The sequence below is a fragment of the Entelurus aequoreus genome, linkage group LG10, assembly GCF_033978785.1.
Source record: "Entelurus aequoreus isolate RoL-2023_Sb linkage group LG10, RoL_Eaeq_v1.1, whole genome shotgun sequence".
Classification (NCBI taxonomy): Eukaryota; Metazoa; Chordata; class Actinopteri; order Syngnathiformes; family Syngnathidae; genus Entelurus; species Entelurus aequoreus.
Genome location: NC_084740.1, coordinates 32,297,965 through 32,317,056, shown reverse-complemented (window position 1 = coordinate 32,317,056; position 19,092 = coordinate 32,297,965). Strand labels below are relative to the sequence as shown.

General features: G+C 41.3%; 1 protein-coding gene across 1 annotated transcript in view; it reads right to left on the bottom strand.

Annotated features, from left to right (window-relative positions):
- tgfb1a (transforming growth factor, beta 1a) overlaps window positions 1-7,809 on the bottom strand; it is a 41,468-nt gene extending 33,659 nt beyond the window's left edge. The window contains exon 1 of the mRNA XM_062060541.1: window positions 7,428-7,809. Coding sequence (XP_061916525.1) covers window positions 7,428-7,758 — 331 coding nt within the window. The 5' untranslated portion in view covers window positions 7,759-7,809. The remainder of the gene's footprint in view (window positions 1-7,427) is intronic.
- Between the last annotated feature and the right edge of the window lie 11,283 nt (window positions 7,810-19,092).

Genomic DNA, 19,092 nt, shown 5'->3' with positions numbered 1-19,092 from the left:
GTGGCTTACACTTGCATCGCATCTCATAAGCTTGACAACACACTGTGTCCAATATTTTCACAAAGATAAAATAAGTCATATTTTTGGTTCATTTAATAGTTAAAACAAATTTACATTATTGCAATCAGTTGATAAAACATTGTCCTTTACAATTATAAAAGCTTTTTACAAAAATCTACTACTCTGCTTGCATGTCAGCAGACTGGGGTAGATCCTGCTGAAATCCTATGTACTGAATGAATAGAGAATCCTTTTTGAATCGGGAAAAGATCGTTTTTGAATCGAGAATCGTGTTGAAATGAAAAAAATCAATTATGAATTGAATCGTGACCCCAAGAATCGATATTGAATCGAATCGTGGGACACCCAAAGAATCGCAGCCCTAATATTTACCATTAATTAGTTGCTTATTAACATGCAAATTAGTAACATCTTGGCTCTTAATTAGTCATTATTAAGTACGTATTAATGCCTTATTCTGCATTGCCTTATTATACAACCAGTAAGCCGATAACACTTTAGTATGGGGAACATATTCACCATTACTAACCCTAACCCTAACCAAGTAACTCTAAATTAAGTCGTTGTTACTTAGAATATGTTCTCCATACTAAAGTGTTACCAAATTGCTTATTGTTTGCCATAAAAATAAAACGTTGTTTGTTTTGTTTTACAAAAAAAAAGCCATACAACATCAAAATATAATAACAACTTTTAATCGACAGATGGATCTGAAGTTAATCTAAAGATTGAAAATAAAGATAATATATATTGATATATGATTTATTTTTGTGAATGGGGCCCTTTTGAAAAGCCTTTTTAAAAAAAAAGGGAACAAAAGCAATGTTATTATGAATTATTTACATATTTAAGGCCCCAATGACTTCACATCAAATTGGGGAAAATACTGCAAAATACCTGGAGAGGTGTTTAGGGCACGTCCGACCGGTAGGAGGCTATGGGGAAGACCCAAGACACTTTGGAGGGACTATGTCTCTGAGCTGACCAGGGAATGCCTCAGAATCCCCCCGGGAAGAGCTGGACATAGTAGCTAGGGAGAGGAAAGCCTGGGCTTCTCTGCTTAGGCTGCTGCCCCCGCGACCCGGCCTCGGACAAGCGGAAGAAGATTGATGTGTGGATTCATGGATGGATTTTGTGTTTTTGCCATAAAAGAACAAATTTTGCCTTGACAAAAGGGCATACAATATTTAAAAAAGGAAAACTGTCTGTCAATGGATAGAGCTAAATTGTTCTATCGCTATTTAAGCATTGAGGGTATATATATATATATATATATATATATATATATATATATATATATATATATATATATATATATATATATATGGTGTATTTAACCAACCATGGACCGTGGGCATCCCCTAGAGGGCCGACAACAATATCTGCTTGGTCGGTAGGGGCCACAGATACTCAGTTGTAATTACACTTTTCCACCACTTGTGGCAGTAATGACAATATCAATCAAACAGAAGAAGTCTGGAGCTAAAGTCATGAAGAAGTTTCTTTAGCGCCAAAAAATTATGACTAAAATGATGAAGTTGTATTTTCATTTGCACTTTAATTTTATTGACATCTTATTTAAGAAACATATTATTAGAATATGTTCATTTTAATTTAGTTAGAATGTATTTATTTAGACAAATCATTATTTTATATAAAAGGAAAAAAAATCATACATTTTTATGCGTCCCTTCTTTTGCAGTATATTTGATTAGTATTTATTTTTGCAATCAGCCTGACCTAAGCCTTGATAATAATCTTTGTGATTAACACATGCTTTCATATAATTCGACAAGGTTTATACTGTTAAACTGTAATAATTGTTGAATAAATTAAAAAGTAAAATGACTAATTCAGTGTTAATTATTGAGAGGGCTCCCTGGCCCCTCTTGAGTGGAAAAGATAGACCCCGAGGTCAAAAAAGTTAAGAACCCCTGTAGTAATACATGACTTATGACTTGTTATTACCACTTTTATGACTGAGACCCTTTTGGCCAAAACCGAGGGGAGCCCTAATGGTACAATAAATATTGTATTGGTTTTGAAAATGAAATATATCAAAGTGGCCCCCGCATGCTTACATTTTTCAGTGTGCGGCCCTCAGTGGAAAAGGTTAGGACACCCCTCCCCTAAAGCGTGGAGGCATGAGTCGGGTGAGGTGAAAGGTGGAAAGTGTCCAAGCAGGAACCAACAAGTGACACGGGAGAACCTGACGCTCAAGTTACAGGAAACCCCGGAGAGAGAAAATGAAAGTGTGCATGTCATGTCTTCATTTTATTGAATTTTCCTTCCCAATCCACACTTTCATTTGAAAAGTTTCCTTTGTTCTGGTCCTTTGGACGGAGTCTTAGGGGGGGGCGACGCAGGAGAGCGAGGACGCCTGTCAGCTTGGACGCGGGGTTTACAACACATAAGGACGTGTTTACGGTCACAGATTGCGAGCGGTTGCGTAAGCCTCAGCCCAGATGCTGGGTGCTGCTAACGTGCGACCCGTGACCTCACAGCAGTGCCTGAAGATGTTGGCTTGGAGATCAGAAGATGGACGCTCGCTCGGGCCGTTTATTGGCCAGATTACGGTTCTTCTTGCAGCCGTCCCACATGATGAAATGTGAACATTCAAGCAGCTGTTCTATGACGAAACGTGTGTTCCCATTTGTACATGAAACATCCATACCAACAACACGGCAATGCAGCCCAACTCCAAAACTGCTCGAGAAAACTTTGGAGAAGATTTCCCGTGTAAAACGGATGTGGATCCAGAATTGAAAAACTACACTGCAAAAAGTCAGCGTTCAAAAACAAGAAAAAAAAAATGAAATAGGTTTATTTTATTTGAACTAAGCAAAATTATCTGCCAATAGAACAAAAAAATGTGGCTTGTCAAGACTTTCCAAAACAAGTAAAATTAGCTAACTTCAATGAACCCAAAAATACCTTTAAAATAAGTATATTCTCACTAATAACAACTGTACTACTATATGAGTATGTATTTTCTATTGTTTCATTGAAAAGTCCATTTGGCTGTCATCTCTTTTAATATGAGACACAATTGTGTCAAAGTCATGATTTTTTTTTTTTTACATGCTTGAAATAAGAAATTATTACTTTAAAAAAGTAGTTTTATACTTGTGAGTGTTGATGACACAGCTTTGCAACAGTTGGTATTCTAGTTTCAAGCATGTTTTACTCAATATAGGTCATAAAATCTCAGCAACAAGCTGTAATATCTTACTGAGATCATTTTGGACCAAAACCCTTAAAACAAGTAAAACACTCTAACATAAAATCTGCTTAGGGAGAAGAATTATCTTATCAGACAGAAAATAAGCAAATATCACCCTTATTTGAGATATTTAATCTTACTTAGATTTCAGTTTTTGCAGTGTACACCTGATACTTGTGTGAACAGAACAGCAGCAATGTCTTCTTCTTCTTCTTCATCTTCCATTGTTTTGCTATCTTAAACACTTTGTTATGATGGCCGAAATTGATATTGATCAGATATCAGCGTGAATCATACATACTTTTATTATGTTGGCATGTGGAATGTTAGAAAAGGTTTGATCAAGCGAAATGAGTCAAACAGAGAAGATTGGTAGGAATTAAAAACACTAAAGCGGTGGGTCGTGAGTTCAAACCCCGGCCGAGTCATACCAAAGACTATAAAAATGGGACCCACTACCTCCCTGCTTGGCACTCTAACGTGTGTGTATATATATATATATATATATATATATATATATATATATATATATATATATATATATATATATATATATATATATATATATATATATATATATATATATATATATATATATATATATATATACCTCCCATTGGGTGGAACAAGGGGATGGGTCAAATGCAGGGAGTAATTTCACCACACTTAGTGTGTGTGTGACCATCAGTGGTACTTTAACTTTTACTTTAAATGCTTTATTATGCTGTCTTTATATTGAAGTGGAGTGGTGATTGTTTTGTTTGGGCGACACCACAATCATTTGTTAAATTCAAGTTTGTTACTGGCTATTTTCCCATACGCTTGTGCCTTGGAGACTATGTATGTGTGAGTATTATTAAGTTAAAGTTAAAGTACCAATGATTGTCACACACACACTAGGAGTGGCAAAATTATTCTCTGCATTTGACCCATCACCCTTGATCACCCCCTGGGAGGTGAGGGGAGCAGTGAGTAGCAGCGGTGGCCGCGCCCGGGAATAATTTTTGGTGATTTAACCCCTCAATTCCAACCCTGGATGCTGAGTGCCAAGCAGGGAGGTAATGGCTCCCATTTTTATAGTCTTTGGTATGACTCAGCCGGGGTTTGAACTCACGACCTACCGATCTCAGGGCGGACACTCTAACCACTAGGCAACTGTAATTAACAAATACTTGTTTATGTTGACAAATGTGCTGTTTTAGTCTGCAATATTGTTCAGTTAGGGGAGTTCTTCCTGAATAGCGGTGCCTAAATAATGCATTGTAGCCATTAATCCTGACTTCCTCATTTTTATTTAAAAAACATAATAAAATCATGCACAAATTGTTTTCATTTTTCTTTTGCAGGTTAAAATATTGTAAATATTGTGCTCCTTAGTTAATGTTGCTGTCAATTTAAAAATACAAATAAATATATATATATATATATATATATATATATATATATATATATATATATATATATATATATATATATATATATATATATATATATATATAAATATAAAATAAATGTGTGTAGAGGATATTTCATCCCTGCAAGCCTGGTTCGCAGGTTTCCCTGCTCTTCAGGGGATTTTATTAGAGGCTATTTCATCCCTGCTCTTCAGGGGATTGTATTAATAAAACGCCCTGAAGAGCAGGGAAACCTGCGAAACAGGCTTGTAGGGATGAAATAGCCTCTGTTTTTTCCTGACCAAACTTTTATTCTGCTCTACCCCAGTATTGAGCACTGTATAACAGATTAACCACAGAAACCTTGACTATATATATATATATATATATATATATATATATACATATATATATATATATATATATATATATATATATATATATATATATATATATATATATATATATATATATATATATATATATATATATATATATATATATATATATATATATATATATATATATAATGTGTGTGTGTAGAGAGAGGGAGAGTTTTGAATATGGATTGAATTTTTTTGATGCACTTTAAATCTTTTCTGTTACACACTAAGAAACAATGTTAATTAAGTTATCCTTTGTTGTAAATTGGTCTTTATTTCTTTCTTTGTTGTTTTTATTAAATGCAGAGGTGCACTTGTAACAGTTTTATACACAAATAATAAATCTATAGTCGCGGGCGGAGAGTGGGGGGGGGAGGCACAATACTTTATTTTTCGTGGGCGGAACAGGAATTAATTGAGAAGCACTGAGTACGTCTAGCTTGTGTGCTATTGTGTGCTGAGCTGTTGTGTAGCTGCTTAATCTACAACCCGCCAGTGTATATTTTGTAAATGCAAGAAAAACAAAAACATAGCGTGCTTTTTAAAGGACATTTAGCTGTTACGTGAGCTAAGTAAGGCATTCTAGTTGTTTCACAGTGTTGTATCGAAAAGTTTAGTCCAAGCCGAAATAATCCGATACAGTACTTGTTTTTTGTTGTTGCTGATATCGGACCGATGTTTGATATCAATATCAGCTCAGTAATCCTTCTAATTTTTGGTCTTTTTTTTTTTTGCTGCTATAGTCCTCTTACATCGGAGCCAAGTGGGGTGGAAAAAAACATTGTGTGTACGTAAGTTGGCAGGCCATTTTTTTGTACTGCCACCTACAGGGTTGGAGTGGAACAACATTTGCGTGAGATAATATAGTCTGGTCATTTTAAAAGATGAGATTGGAGAAGAAATACCGTATTTTTCGGAGTATAAGTCGCACCGGAGTATAAGTCGCACCGGCCGAAAATGAATAATAAAGAAGAAAAAAAAAACATATATACACTACCGTTCAAAAGTTTGGGGTCACATTGAAATGTCCTTATTTTTGAAGGAAAAGCACTGTACTTTTCAATGAAGATAACTTCAAACTAGTCTTAACTTTAAAGAAATACACTCTATACATTGCTAATGTGGTAAATTACTATTTTAGCTGCAAATGTCTGGTTTTTGGTGCAATATCTACATAGGTGTATAGAGGCCCATTTCCAGCAATGGGGCGGCATGGTGTAGTGGGTAGAGCGCGTGTGTCAGAAACCTGAGGGTTGCAGGTTCGCTCCCCGCCTCTTACCATGCCGTTGTGTCCTTGGTCACCCTTGCCCCCGGTGCCGCTCACACCGGTGAATGAATGTTGAATGAATGATAGGTGGTGGTCGGAAGGGCCGTAGGCGCAAATTAGCAGCCACGCTTCCGTCAGTCTACCCCAGGGCAGCTGTGGCTACGAAAGTAGCTTACCACCACCAGGTGTAAATGAATGATGGGTTTTTAACATGTAAAGCGACTTTGGGTACTTAGAAAAGCGCTATATAAATCCCAGGTATTATTATTATTATTATTATTAACTATCACTCCAGTGTTCTAATGGTACAATGTGTTTGCTCATTGGCTCAGAAGGCTAATTGATGATTAGAAAACCCTTGTGCAATCATGTTCACACATCTGAAAACAGTTTAGCTCGTTATACAAGCTACAAAACTGACCTTCCTTTGAGCAGATTGAGTTTCTGGAGCATCACATTTGTGGGGTCAATTAAACGCTCAAAATGGCCAGAAAAAGAGAACTTTCATCTGAAACTCGACAGTCTATTCTTGTTCTTAGAAATGAAGGCTATTCCACAAAATTGTTTGGGTGACCCCAAACTTTTGAACGGTAGTGTAAGTCGCACTGGAGTATAAGTCACATTTTTGGGGGGAAATTAATTTGATAAAACCCAACACGAAGAATAGACATTTGAAAGGCAATTTAAAATAAATAAAGAATAGTGAACAACAGGCTGAATAAGTGTACGTTATATGAGGCATAAATAACCAACTGAGAACGTGCCTGGTATGTTAACGTAACATATTATGGTAAGAGTCATTCAAATAACTATAACATATAGAACATGCTATACGTTTACCAAACAGTCTGTCACTCCTAATCGCTAAATCCCATGAAATCTTGTACGTCTAGTCTCTTACGTGAATGAGCTAAATAATATTATTTGATATTTTACAGTAACGTGTTAATAATTTCACACATAAGTCGCTCCTGAGTATAAGTCGCATCCCCGGCCAAACTATGAAAAAAACTGCCACTTATAGTCCGAAAAATACGGTACGTGAAAGTAAGGATTCATTGTGACCCGGTCTAAAATATCACCTGATCTTCTCAGACACGCAGTAAAACTGTTTTGTATGACGAAGGTTCTGTACTCACTGGTCATGTTAAACTTGTGCAGCACCTTGGCGAAGTACTCCTCCTCCTCCTGCTCCGTGGAGATGTCCATCTGGACCTGGGCCTGCTGCTCCTTCAGCATCTCCTTGGTGCTGTTGTAGAGCGAGAGCAGGGTGGACGGGATCTCCTCCTCGTCTCCGGCCTGGTCCTCCGCGGGCTCCTTGGGCATGCGCAGCTTGCTGAGGATCTGACTCCTGATGGCCTCGATGCGCTTCTTCTTCACCATCTCCAAGTCCAGAGTCTTGCACGTGGACATGCTGCTCCCTCGGGCCACCATGTGGACCAGCACCACGATCAGCAGGGCCACCTTCATGGTACCTCTGGAGTCGGCGCCTTCAGCCAGAGTCCTGGCTCACTTCTCCCCCCCCCCCCCCCCCGCCGGCCCCGGGGCCCCACCTCGGATGGAGTGAATCACCCGCGGAAAGGTGCGACTGACGCAAGGTGTTTACGCTCGGGGGGGAACAATTAAAGCAGTGTGGAAGGCCTGTGAATGGCTCCTAACATTTGGGTGTCTCTCCGCAGGTGGAGGACGGGTCGGACAGACGCGGAGCTATGAGCAAGATGCTGACTCAGCGAGGCAGGTAACCCGGTGGCGTGTGTGAGCTGTCAAAACCTGCATTCACAACAAAAACACCCTTTTTGTCATTGATCTACCCTCCTGCTCTACGCAGACAAACCCCCCTCCAGCGTTGTTCCGATCACCAGTTCTTCGCACATGTCTGAGAGAAAGAAAAAAAAAAGACACTTCCTGCGCTCCTTAACGCATGTGAACGCCAATCTGGGGAGGTCCGAATCGGGGAAATGAGCAGAGGACCTCTGTGGGCTTCCTTTTAAGGCTGGGGGATGAGATGCCTCAGAAATGAGCCGTGAGAGCCATCATGAAAAATATGTTCTTCTCCGGTTGGGGGAGCAGCAGCAGCATGAGAGCTTCTCACCTCCGTCACGCTCAGTTCCAACTCTGACACACCTTCTCCGAGCTGCACACTCAGCACTTGTGATGGACGTCCGTGAGTGTCCTCAGTCCGTCCACGCGTTCGGTTGCCTGCGCCTTCTCGCTGTGACGCGGCCTCGCTCCTCACGCCTCTTTTTAACCACTGCTTGTCACAGCTTGCTGGTGACAAAGTGATCTGTGGGATTTGTTAGCTCAGCGAACTTTTTTTTCTCCCCACCCTTCTCCCTCCTCCTCTCGAGCCCTCTCTGGTTCCTGTTACTCGTCTAATAGAGCAGAGAGCTCTCCGCCCAGGAAATGAGCCTAACGGCCGTGGTGTTAGGCATCTGCTGCTTGGCAAGGATCTGCCTTCTCGTCGGGGAGGCCAGAGGACGGGCATGCTGAGGTCGCCAACCCCCCCTCACACACCCCACCACCTCATTGGCCTGTCGGTGTGTCCGCCTCAGAGGCGACGATGACTGACATGTCAACAAGCCGTGCGCGGTGCTGGCGTCTCGTTGACTGACCGCCACTTTTGCCCGGCGGCTGTGAAAGTCCAACCCCTGGCAGGCCTGAGCGCTCGAGCCCCTGGTCTAAAATTGGTGTTCCAAAAGGACGGAGACAACGGGGCTGATCTACCTGCTCCGGTTTCAAACACAGAACGTCGACCACAAACTGAGAACAGGGACTTTTTTTTTTACCTTGGAAACTCCACCAACAACAGAGTTTCCAAGGTAAAACAATGAACCAGTGTTTTTTACGTCCACTTTATCTGTGGGACATACACTACCGTTCAAAAGTTTGGGGTCACATTGAAATGTCCTTATTTTTGAAGGAAAAGCACTGTACTTTTCAATGAAGATAACTTTAAACTAGTCTTAACTTTAAAGAAATACACTCTATACATTGCTAATGTGGTAAATGACTATTCTAGCTGCAAATGTCTGGTTTTTGGTGCAATATCTACATAGGTGTATAGAGGCCCATTTCCAGCAACTATCACTCCAGTGTTCTAATGGTACAATGTGTTTGCTCATTGGCTCAGAAGGCTAATTGATGATTAGAAAACCCTTGTGCAATCATGTTCACACATCTGAAAACAGTTTAGCTCGTTACAGAAGCTACAAAACTGACCTTCCTTTGAGCAGATTGAGTTTCTGGAGCATCACATTTGTGGGGTCAATTAAACGCTCAAAATGGCCAGAAAAAGAGAACTTTCATCTGAAACTCGACAGTCTATTCTTGTTCTTAGAAATGAAGGCTATTCCACTAAATTGTTTGGGTGACCCCAAATCGATTCACATCCAAATCCCGATTTTTATTTATCTCTATTCTAAATTGGTTTCTAATTTAAAAAAAACTGATTTAAAAAAAAAGGTAAGGAAATGTTATAATCTTTTCATATTTTTTTTTTAATAAGAATTGATTTCAATCAATTCACATCTGAATCACGATTTTTATTCATCCCGATTCTAAATCAACACATCATTTTCAAAATTCTATGAAATATTTTTATTTATTTAACTTTTAACCTTTTTTTTTTAAAATAAGAATTTAGTAGGGGTGCACAAAAAAATAATAATATCCAAGTCGTGATTCCTCTGATTCTGAATCAATTTATAATTTTCAAAACAGTTTAAATGTTTTAAATTTTTATTTATTTATTTGTTTATTTATTTATTTTTTGATCTTATTTATTTTGAATAAGAATACATTTCAATCAATTCACATCCGAATCGCGATTTTTATTCACTGTGATTCTGAATTTCTTTTTCAAAAATGTATTAAATATATATATTTATATTTTTTTATACATACCGTATTTTTCGGAGTATAAGTCGCACCTGCCGAAAATGCATAATAAAGAAGGAAAAAAACATATATAAGTCGCACTGGAGTATAAGTCACATTTTTTGGGGACATTTATTTGATAAAACCCAACACCAAGAATAGACATTTGAAAGGCAATTTAAAATAAATAAAGAATAGTGAACAACAGGCTGAATAAGTGTACGTTATATGAGGCATAAATAACCAACTGAGAACGTGCCTGGTATGTTAACGTAACATATTATGGTAAGAGTCATTCAAATAACTATAACATATAGAACATGCTATATGTTTACCAAACAATCTGTCACTCCTAATCGCTAAATCCCATGAAATTTTATACGTCTAGTCTCTTACGTGAATGAGCTAAATAATATTATTTAATATTTTATGCTAATGTGTTAATAATTTCACACATAAGTCGCTCCTGAGTATAAGTCGCACCCCGGGCCAAACTATGAAAAAAACTGTGACTTATAGTCCGAAAAATACGGTATATATATATATATATTTTTTCAAATAAGAATTTAGTAGGGGTGCACAAAAAATCAATTCACATCCAAATTATGATTCCTCTCATTTTAAATCAATGCATACTTTTCAAAAATGTTTTTTTTTTTTTTTTTTATTAAATTGTTGTATGTTTTATAAAAATCAATTTAAATCAATTCACATCCAAATCACGATTTTTATTCATCCCAATTCTAAATTGATTTATATAGTTTTCAAAAAGGGATTTAAAAAAAAGTTAAGGAAATGTTATGTTTTTTTTAATATACAGTATATAAAAAAATATATATATATATATATATATATATATATATATATATATATATATATATATATACAATTTTTTTTTTTTTTAAGCTGTCCTGTCCAGCCACTCACACAAATCATATAGTTGATGTACAAAACCCAAAACCAGTGAAGTTGGCACATTGTGCAAATCATAAATAATGCTCATCAAACACTTATTTGGAACATTCCACAGGTGAACAGGCTAATTGGGAACAGGTGGGTGCCATGATTGAGTACAAAAGCAGCTTCCATTAAATGCTCAGTCATTCACAAACAAGGATGGGGCGAGGGTCACCACTTTGTCAACAAATGTGTGAGCAAATTGTCCAACAGTTCAAGAACAACATTTCTCAACGAGCTATTGCAAGGAATTTGTCGCATCTGTGTGATCATGTTTTGTTTAAGTTATGTTCTACTTGGTTTTGGACTCTTTTTAGTTCCTGCTTTTCATTCCCTTGTCTTGTTTCCATGGTTACCCATTAGTTTCACCTGTTCCACGTTTGGACTCATTGTGCACTCTTGTTTGTCACCATAGCAACCCATTAGTTTTCACCTGTCCTCACGACTCACGCACCTGTCTTTAATCATGTCTGTGTTATTTAAGTCCATTGTTTTCCTGTTGTTCGTCCTGGCGTCCTCACACATTCAGCACTCTGCTTCATGTCGTGTCACAGTTCTCTATGTCAAGTAAGTTTGTGTTTATTGTTCATAGTTTTTGTGCCCACGTGCATGTCTTTTGTTTCATAGCCACGTTTGTTACCTCCTCTGTGAGCGCCTTTTGTTTATTTCTTTTTTATTGTTAAATAAACATGTATTCAAATTCACGCCTCGCACGCGCCAATTTTCCTTTGCACCACGGGAGAACAAACCACGCCACAGACCCAGTCCTGACAGTAGGACGCCAGCAGAAAAATTCTCCCGCAAGAAAGTTGGTCAGTTTGGATGAGGCTTCTTGGGAGGTGCTGCGCGCCATGGAGATCGAGACGCTGCGCTTTTCCCCCAGGGAGCGCAGGGGGATCATGTGGGGGAATGGAGGCAAGCTGGTGCCAATCGGCGCGTCGTTCCCGTCCCGAAAGCGTCGCCAAGGACGAGGGAAGACTTCCGCGAGCCGGCAGGACACGCCACTCCCACAAGCCCCTCCCCCTCCGGGCGGAAGCAAGCCACAGGCAGCCCGGCGTCACCCTGATGACATCACAGACCAGGATTTTTTTTTCAAGACTTTTTCTTGTGATCCCTCACCTCCAGCAAAAGACTTTAAAGACATGATAAGACATTACCAAGACATGTTTTTAGAAATAAGAGCATGTCAAGCCAAGCCACCCAAATTTCATGCCCCGCCCCCCAAGACTCAAGCCACGCCCATGTCACAACAGGTTTCTTTTTTTTTTACCCACTCAATCACATGTAGAAAAAAAAGGACATTTTGGACAGTTTGGAGGGGAAGATTCTGCCCCCCCCCTGACCTCCCTCCACCCACCCCAAAAGACGGTTCCAGACCGCAGGGAGCGCGTCTGGGATCCGCTCCTTGAGGGGGGGGCTAGGGCTGTGGACTGTTCAGTTGGGGTCGCTTTTCGTCACGCCAAGCCACAGCCTCCAGCACGACCACCACCACCACCAGTATTTCGTCACGCCAAGCCACAGCCTCCAGCACGACCACCACCACCAGTCTTTCGGCCTGCTAAGCCGCAACCTCCGGTTCGGTCACCACCACTGGTCTTTCGGCCTGCCAAGCCGCAACCTCCAGCTAGGCCACCTCCACCTGCTCCACGCCCAGCTCCACGCCAAGCCCCACCACGCCAAGCGCCACCAGTACCTGCTCCACGCCAAGCGCCGCCAGTACCTGCTCCACGCCAAGCGCCGCCAGTACCTGCTCCACGCCAAGCGCCGCCAGTACCTGCTCCACGCCAAGCGCCGCCAGTCGCAGCTCCACGCCAAGCGCAGCTCCACGCCAAGCGCCGCCAGTCGCAGCTCCACGCCAAGCGCCGCCAGTCGCAGCTCCACGCCAAGCGCCGCCAGTCGCAGCTCCACGCCAAGCGCCACCCGTGGTAGCCCCACGCCAAGTGCCGCTACCTGCTCCACGCCACCAAGTGCCGCCAGTCGCAGCTCCACGACGCCAAGTGCCGCCAGTCGCAGCTCCACGACGCCAAGTGCCGCCAGTCGCAGCTCCACGACGCCAAGTGCCGCCAGTCGCAGCTCCACGACGCCAAGTGCCGCCAGTCGCAGCTCCACGACCCCAAGTGCCGCCAGTCGCAGCTCCACGACCCCAAGTGCCGCCAGTCGCAGCTCCACGACGCCAAGTGCCGCCAGTCGCAGCTCCACGACGCCAAGTGCCGCCAGTCGCAGCTCCACGACGCCAAGTGCCGCCAGTCGCAGCTCCACGACGCCAAGTGCCGCCAGTCGCAGCTCCACGACGCCAAGTGCCGCCAGTCACAGCTCCACGACGCCAAGTGCCGCCAGTCGCAGCTCCACGACGCCTAGACCCCTCAAGCCAAGACCAAGTCCAAGACCCCTCAAGCCAAGACCAAGTCCAAGACCCCTCGCCAAGACCAAGTCCAAGACCCCTCAAGCCAAGACCAAGTCCAAGACGCCTCAAGCTAAGACCAAGTCCAAGACCCCTCAAGCCAAGACCAAGTCCAAGACCCCTCACGCCAAGACCAAGACCCCTCAAGCCAAGACCAAGACCCCTCACGCCAAGACCAAGACAAACCACGCCAAGACCAAGTCCAAGACAAACCACGGCAAGACCAAGTCCAAGACCCACCACGCCAAGACCAAGTCCAAGACACACCACGCCAAGACCAAGACTGCCAAGACCAACGCTGCCAAGACCAAGACCCACGCTGCCAGGACACGCCACGCCAAGCTTTGCCGCCCGACGCACCACGCCAAGCTTCGTCATCTGCGTCTGCCACGTCGACGAAGCGCCTGCCTTCTCGTCGGCCATGGATGTGGCCAGTCCATGGGCGTCCGCCACGCCAGGTACGCCGACCTCCTCGTCGGCCACGGATGTGGCCACTACCTGGTCGGCCGCCACGCCAAGTGCGCCCACCTCATCGGCCATGGATATGGCCATTCCCGGGTCGCCCACCTCGTCAGTTACAGCGGCGGTCTACGCGTCGCCGCCACCTGATTATGCCCCGGTGGATACGGGGACACGTCGTCTGGCAACCCACCGCCATGTCCCCCTCCCGCCCTCCCATGACTATTGATCATTGTTTTGTTTTTATTTTTGTGGACATCTGGTATATGTCCTTAAGGGAGGGGCTCTGTCGCATCTGTGTGATCATGTTTTGTTTAAGTTATGTTCTACTTGGTTTTGGACTCTTTTTAGTTCCTGCTTTTCATTCCCTTGTCTTGTTTCCATGGTTACCCATTAGTTTCACCTGTTCCACGTTTGGACTCATTGTGCACTCTTGTTTGTCACCATAGCAACCCATTAGTTTTCACCTGTCCTCACGACTCACGCACCTGTCTTTAATCATGTCTGTGTTATTTAAGTCCATTGTTTTCCTGTTGTTCGTCCTAGCGTCCTCACACATTCAGCACTCTGCTTCATGTCGTGTCACAGTTCTCTATGTCAAGTAAGTTTGTGTTTATTGTTCATAGTGTTTGTGCCCACGTGCATGTCTTTTGTTTCATAGCCAAGTTTGTTACCTCCTCTGTGAGCGCCTTTTGTTTATTTCTTTTTTATTGTTAAATAAACATGTATTCAAATTCACGCCTCGCAAGCGTCAATTTTCCTTTGCACCACGGGAGAACAAACCACGCCACAGACCCAGTCCTGACAGAATTTAGGGATTTCACCATCTGTGGTCGGTAATATCATCAAAAGGTTCAGAGAATCTGGAGAAATCACCAACATTGAAAATCAACATTGAATGCCCGTGACCTTCGATCCCTCAGGCTGTACTGCATCAAGAAGCGACATCAGTGTGTAAAGGATATCTCCATATGAGCTCAGGAACACTTCAGAAAACCACTGTCAGTAACTACAGTTTATTGCTACATCTGTAAGTGCAAGTTAAAACTCTACTATGCAAAGCGAAAGCCATTTATCAACAACACCCAGAAACGCCGCCGGCTTCGCTGGGCCTGAGCTCATCTAAGATGGACTGATGCAAAGTGGAAAAGTGTTCTGTGGTCTGACGAGTCCACATTTCAAATTGTTTTTGGAAACTGTGGACGTCGTGTCCTCCGGACCAAAGAAGAAAAGAACCATCCGGATTGTTATAGGCGCAAAGTTCAAAAGCCAGCATCTGTGATGGTATGGGGGTGTATTAGTGCCCAAGGCATGGGTAACTTACACATCTGTGAAGGCACCATTAAGGCTGAAAGTTACATACAGGTTTTGGAGCAACATATGTTGCCATCCAAACAACATTATTATGGACGCCCCTGCTTATTTCAGCAAGACAATGTGTTACAACACGTGTTACAACAGCGTGGCTTCATAGTAAAAGAGTGATGATACTAGACTGGCCTGCCTGTAGTCCAGACCTGTCTCCCGTTGAAAATGTGTGGCACAATATAAAGCCTTAAATACGACAACTTGAACAACAACTTAAGCTGTACATCAAGCAAAAATGGGAAAGAATTCCCCCTGAAAAGCTTCAAAAATGTGTCTCCTCAGTTCCCAAACATTTACTGAGTGTTGTTAAAAGGAAAGGCCATGTAACACAGTGGTAAAAATGCCCCTGCGCCAACTTATTTGCAATGTGTGGCTGCCATTAAATTCTAAGTTAGTGATTATTTGCCAAAAAAAAATGACGTTTCTCAGTTTGAACATTAAATATCTTGTCTTTGCAGTCTATTCAATTGAATATAAGTTGAAACGGATTTGCAAATCATTGTATTCTGTTTTTACTTACGCATTACACAACGTGCAAATTTCACTGGTTTTGGGTTTGTCGATGCCCATATTTGCTGTACTGATTTACTGTACAAAAGAGAAGTGTTGGATACTTCTCTTGTTGCCTTATTTATATTTGACTTTATTAAATGTTTAAGTGGAATTTTTAAAAACAAAACCAGTTTTCTTTTAAGTAATATAGACATTCATTAGGGCTGTGAATCTTTGGGTGTCCCACGATTCGATTCAATATCGATTCTTGGGGTCACGATTCGATTCAAAATCTTTTTTTTTTTTTTCAATTCAACACGATTCTCGATTCAAAAACGATTTTTCCCCGATTCAAAACGATTCTCTATTCATTTAATACATAGGATTTCAGCAAGATCTACCCCAGTCTGCTGACATGCAAGCAGAGTAGTAGATTTTTGTAAAAAGCTTTTATAATTGTAAAGGACCATGTTTTATCAACTGATTGCAATAATGTAAATTTGTTTTAACTCTTAAATGAACCAAAAATATGACTTATTTTATCTTTGTGAAAATATTGGACACGTGTAAGCCACTGTGACACTATTGTTCTTTTATTTTTATTTTTTATAAATGTCTAATGATAATGTCAATGAGGGATTTTTAGAACAAATCCTGTGGTGCCCCAAAATTTACAGCCCTATAAAATACTCATTTTGTGAAATTTTAGTTAGGCCATTTGAAGCCATTATTAACAAATTTTTCATTAACATTAATAATAATGACAATAGATGTTCCTATTATTAGAAGGTAAAACAATGAACCAGTGTTATTGCTTACATCTCTGGTACTAGTTTTTGAACATGCGGACACAATTGCAGAGTAAAAATACGCTCAGTGTGTGTTTTTACCATGTTTGTGTTTTCAGGCTATAAAAAAAAGCGACGGTTGGCAAACAAACATGCAAAACGACACATTTGTTGTCTGATTTTAGTCGTAAAAAAGGCCTCAAAGTAACCAGTGAGACTTTCTAAAGAGTGATTCATCGAGCAAAGCAAGTCGGTCGACTTCAGTCACAGTTTGAAGGAAACGCTGTGACTAAATTACAATCTGCCACTGTTTGATGTGGCAGTTTTTTGGGTTTCGCCTCGATGTTTTTTCCCATGGGTGTCGCTTGTCATCTGCGGGGCTGCGAAGAATAAGCCATTCATCACACGGTGGCTCTTTAGCAGTCAGCAAAATCCCCTAAAATAATCCGCAGTAATGAAAACACAACGACAAAGATGACACACATCCACTGAGTCAACGGATAAGTGAAAGAAAAAAACAAACTGGTAGAAGCACCTCCCACACAAAATATGAGATGATTGAGTTCCCATTTAGTATAGCAGAGATGATCATAGCCATCCTAGCAGGCACAAGACATTGATACAACGTTGATTAAACATACATGTCCTTTAAAATTGACTTTGAAACAACGTTGCAAAACAGTTGCATTTGTAAACTGAGACAACATTGTTGTCTAACGTTGGATCCCCTTTGTTGGTGGGGAAATGACCAAAATTCAATGGTCAAATCAACATCACAACATGACATTGAATGAATGTCGTCAAAAAGCATGTTGTTTCAACGCTGTATTCGTGTTGTAGAATATTGGTTGAGGAATCACCAAAATTCAATGGTCAAATCAACGTCACAACATGACTGTGACAGTCTCTCACTGTCGGGGTTCCATGGACCACCAAGAACTGACATGACTGGAGCAGTTTTGACTTTGTTTTATTAGTTCAAAAAAACGTTACTGCAGGTCGGGACGCTTTTCAGCTCCTTCCTCTTCCCACTGCTCGTTCTTCCGGTTGCTTTTCAGCCGCCCTCGTCGTCTCCGTCTGCCTCTCGCTCTCTTCCGCGCTGCATCCGTTGCTGGCTCTCCAACTCCTTCTCTTTCCTCGTTCTCGGCTTCTCGGCTGCCGCCCTTTTACGCACTGAGGGGGATTACACCATTGTGCCCAGCCGGGCGATCCACGCACCTGATGTTCATTACGGCGTCGATACCGGCGCGCCCCGCCTTGTTGCTCCTCGCCACCATCTTGGAGTCGGCCCCAGCGTGCCCTGCCTCGCTGTAGGTCTGCCGGCCACGCCTCCCCGCAATGACATTGAATGAATGTTGTCAAAGAGCATGTTGTTTCAACGATGTATTCGTGCTGTAGAACACTGGTTGGGAAATGACCAAAAATCAATGGTCAAATCAACGTCACAACATGACATTGAATGAATGACGTCAAAAAGCATGTTGTTTCAACGCTGTATTCGTGTTGTAGAATATTGGTTGGAAAATGACCAAAAATCAAGGGTCAAATCAACGTCAGAACCCGACATTGATTAAACGTCGTCAAAAAGCACGTTATGTTTGAGTTTCTCAACGTCAGGACCTAATCCAACAAGTTCTCAACTGTGTTTTATTGTCTTGTGCCTTGTATCTTGGTTTGATTGATATCAGCACTTCAATCATCAACAATTGCATCATCTGAGAAATGGACATTGAAACAGTGTAAGTCTGACTTGGTAGGATATGTACAGCGAGCAGTGACCATAGTGAGTTCAGAAAGCATAAGAAAAAGTATATACAATTGATTATTTACATTTGATTATTACAAGCGGTAGAAAATGGATGAATGGATGGATTTACATTTGATTATTTACAATCCGGGGAGGTGGGATGCGGAGGGGGGAGGGTGTTAGTCTAGGGTTGAGGTGGGATGTGTTAATATATAAGTATATTATTACACCATTGCTATTCTGTCCATAAACTCTATTGTTGAAATAATTATGTTTTTCCAGAAGAAAGTCAATATGTATCCTGGTTGAAAAAGGCATAATCCCCAATCAGACTGTGTTAATATGGTGATGCTGTTGAGTACCAATAAAACATTCATAATATTTTTACAAAAATAATGGCTCTGCTTGATTGTCTTTCGTTTTCTCAACAATTACTTTATTATGAACATTCATTATTTGGCAAAAAAAAAAAAAAGGTTAGGTAGGCGTCAAACGAGTGTTCTGTTTAAAATGAAGGTTAGTACTTCCCTCTGGTGGACAAACATCAGACGACACCTACTAGTGCGCATGTGCAGATTTTAGTCCACACCGGAAAAAGCATAAGGTATGAAATATACCGTAAAAAGTGCATTTAAAACGTATTACTACGAATTAATATTAGCATGAATTACCCAATAAGTTTGATGTAGTCCCTCTCTCCCATTAAATGATGCCTT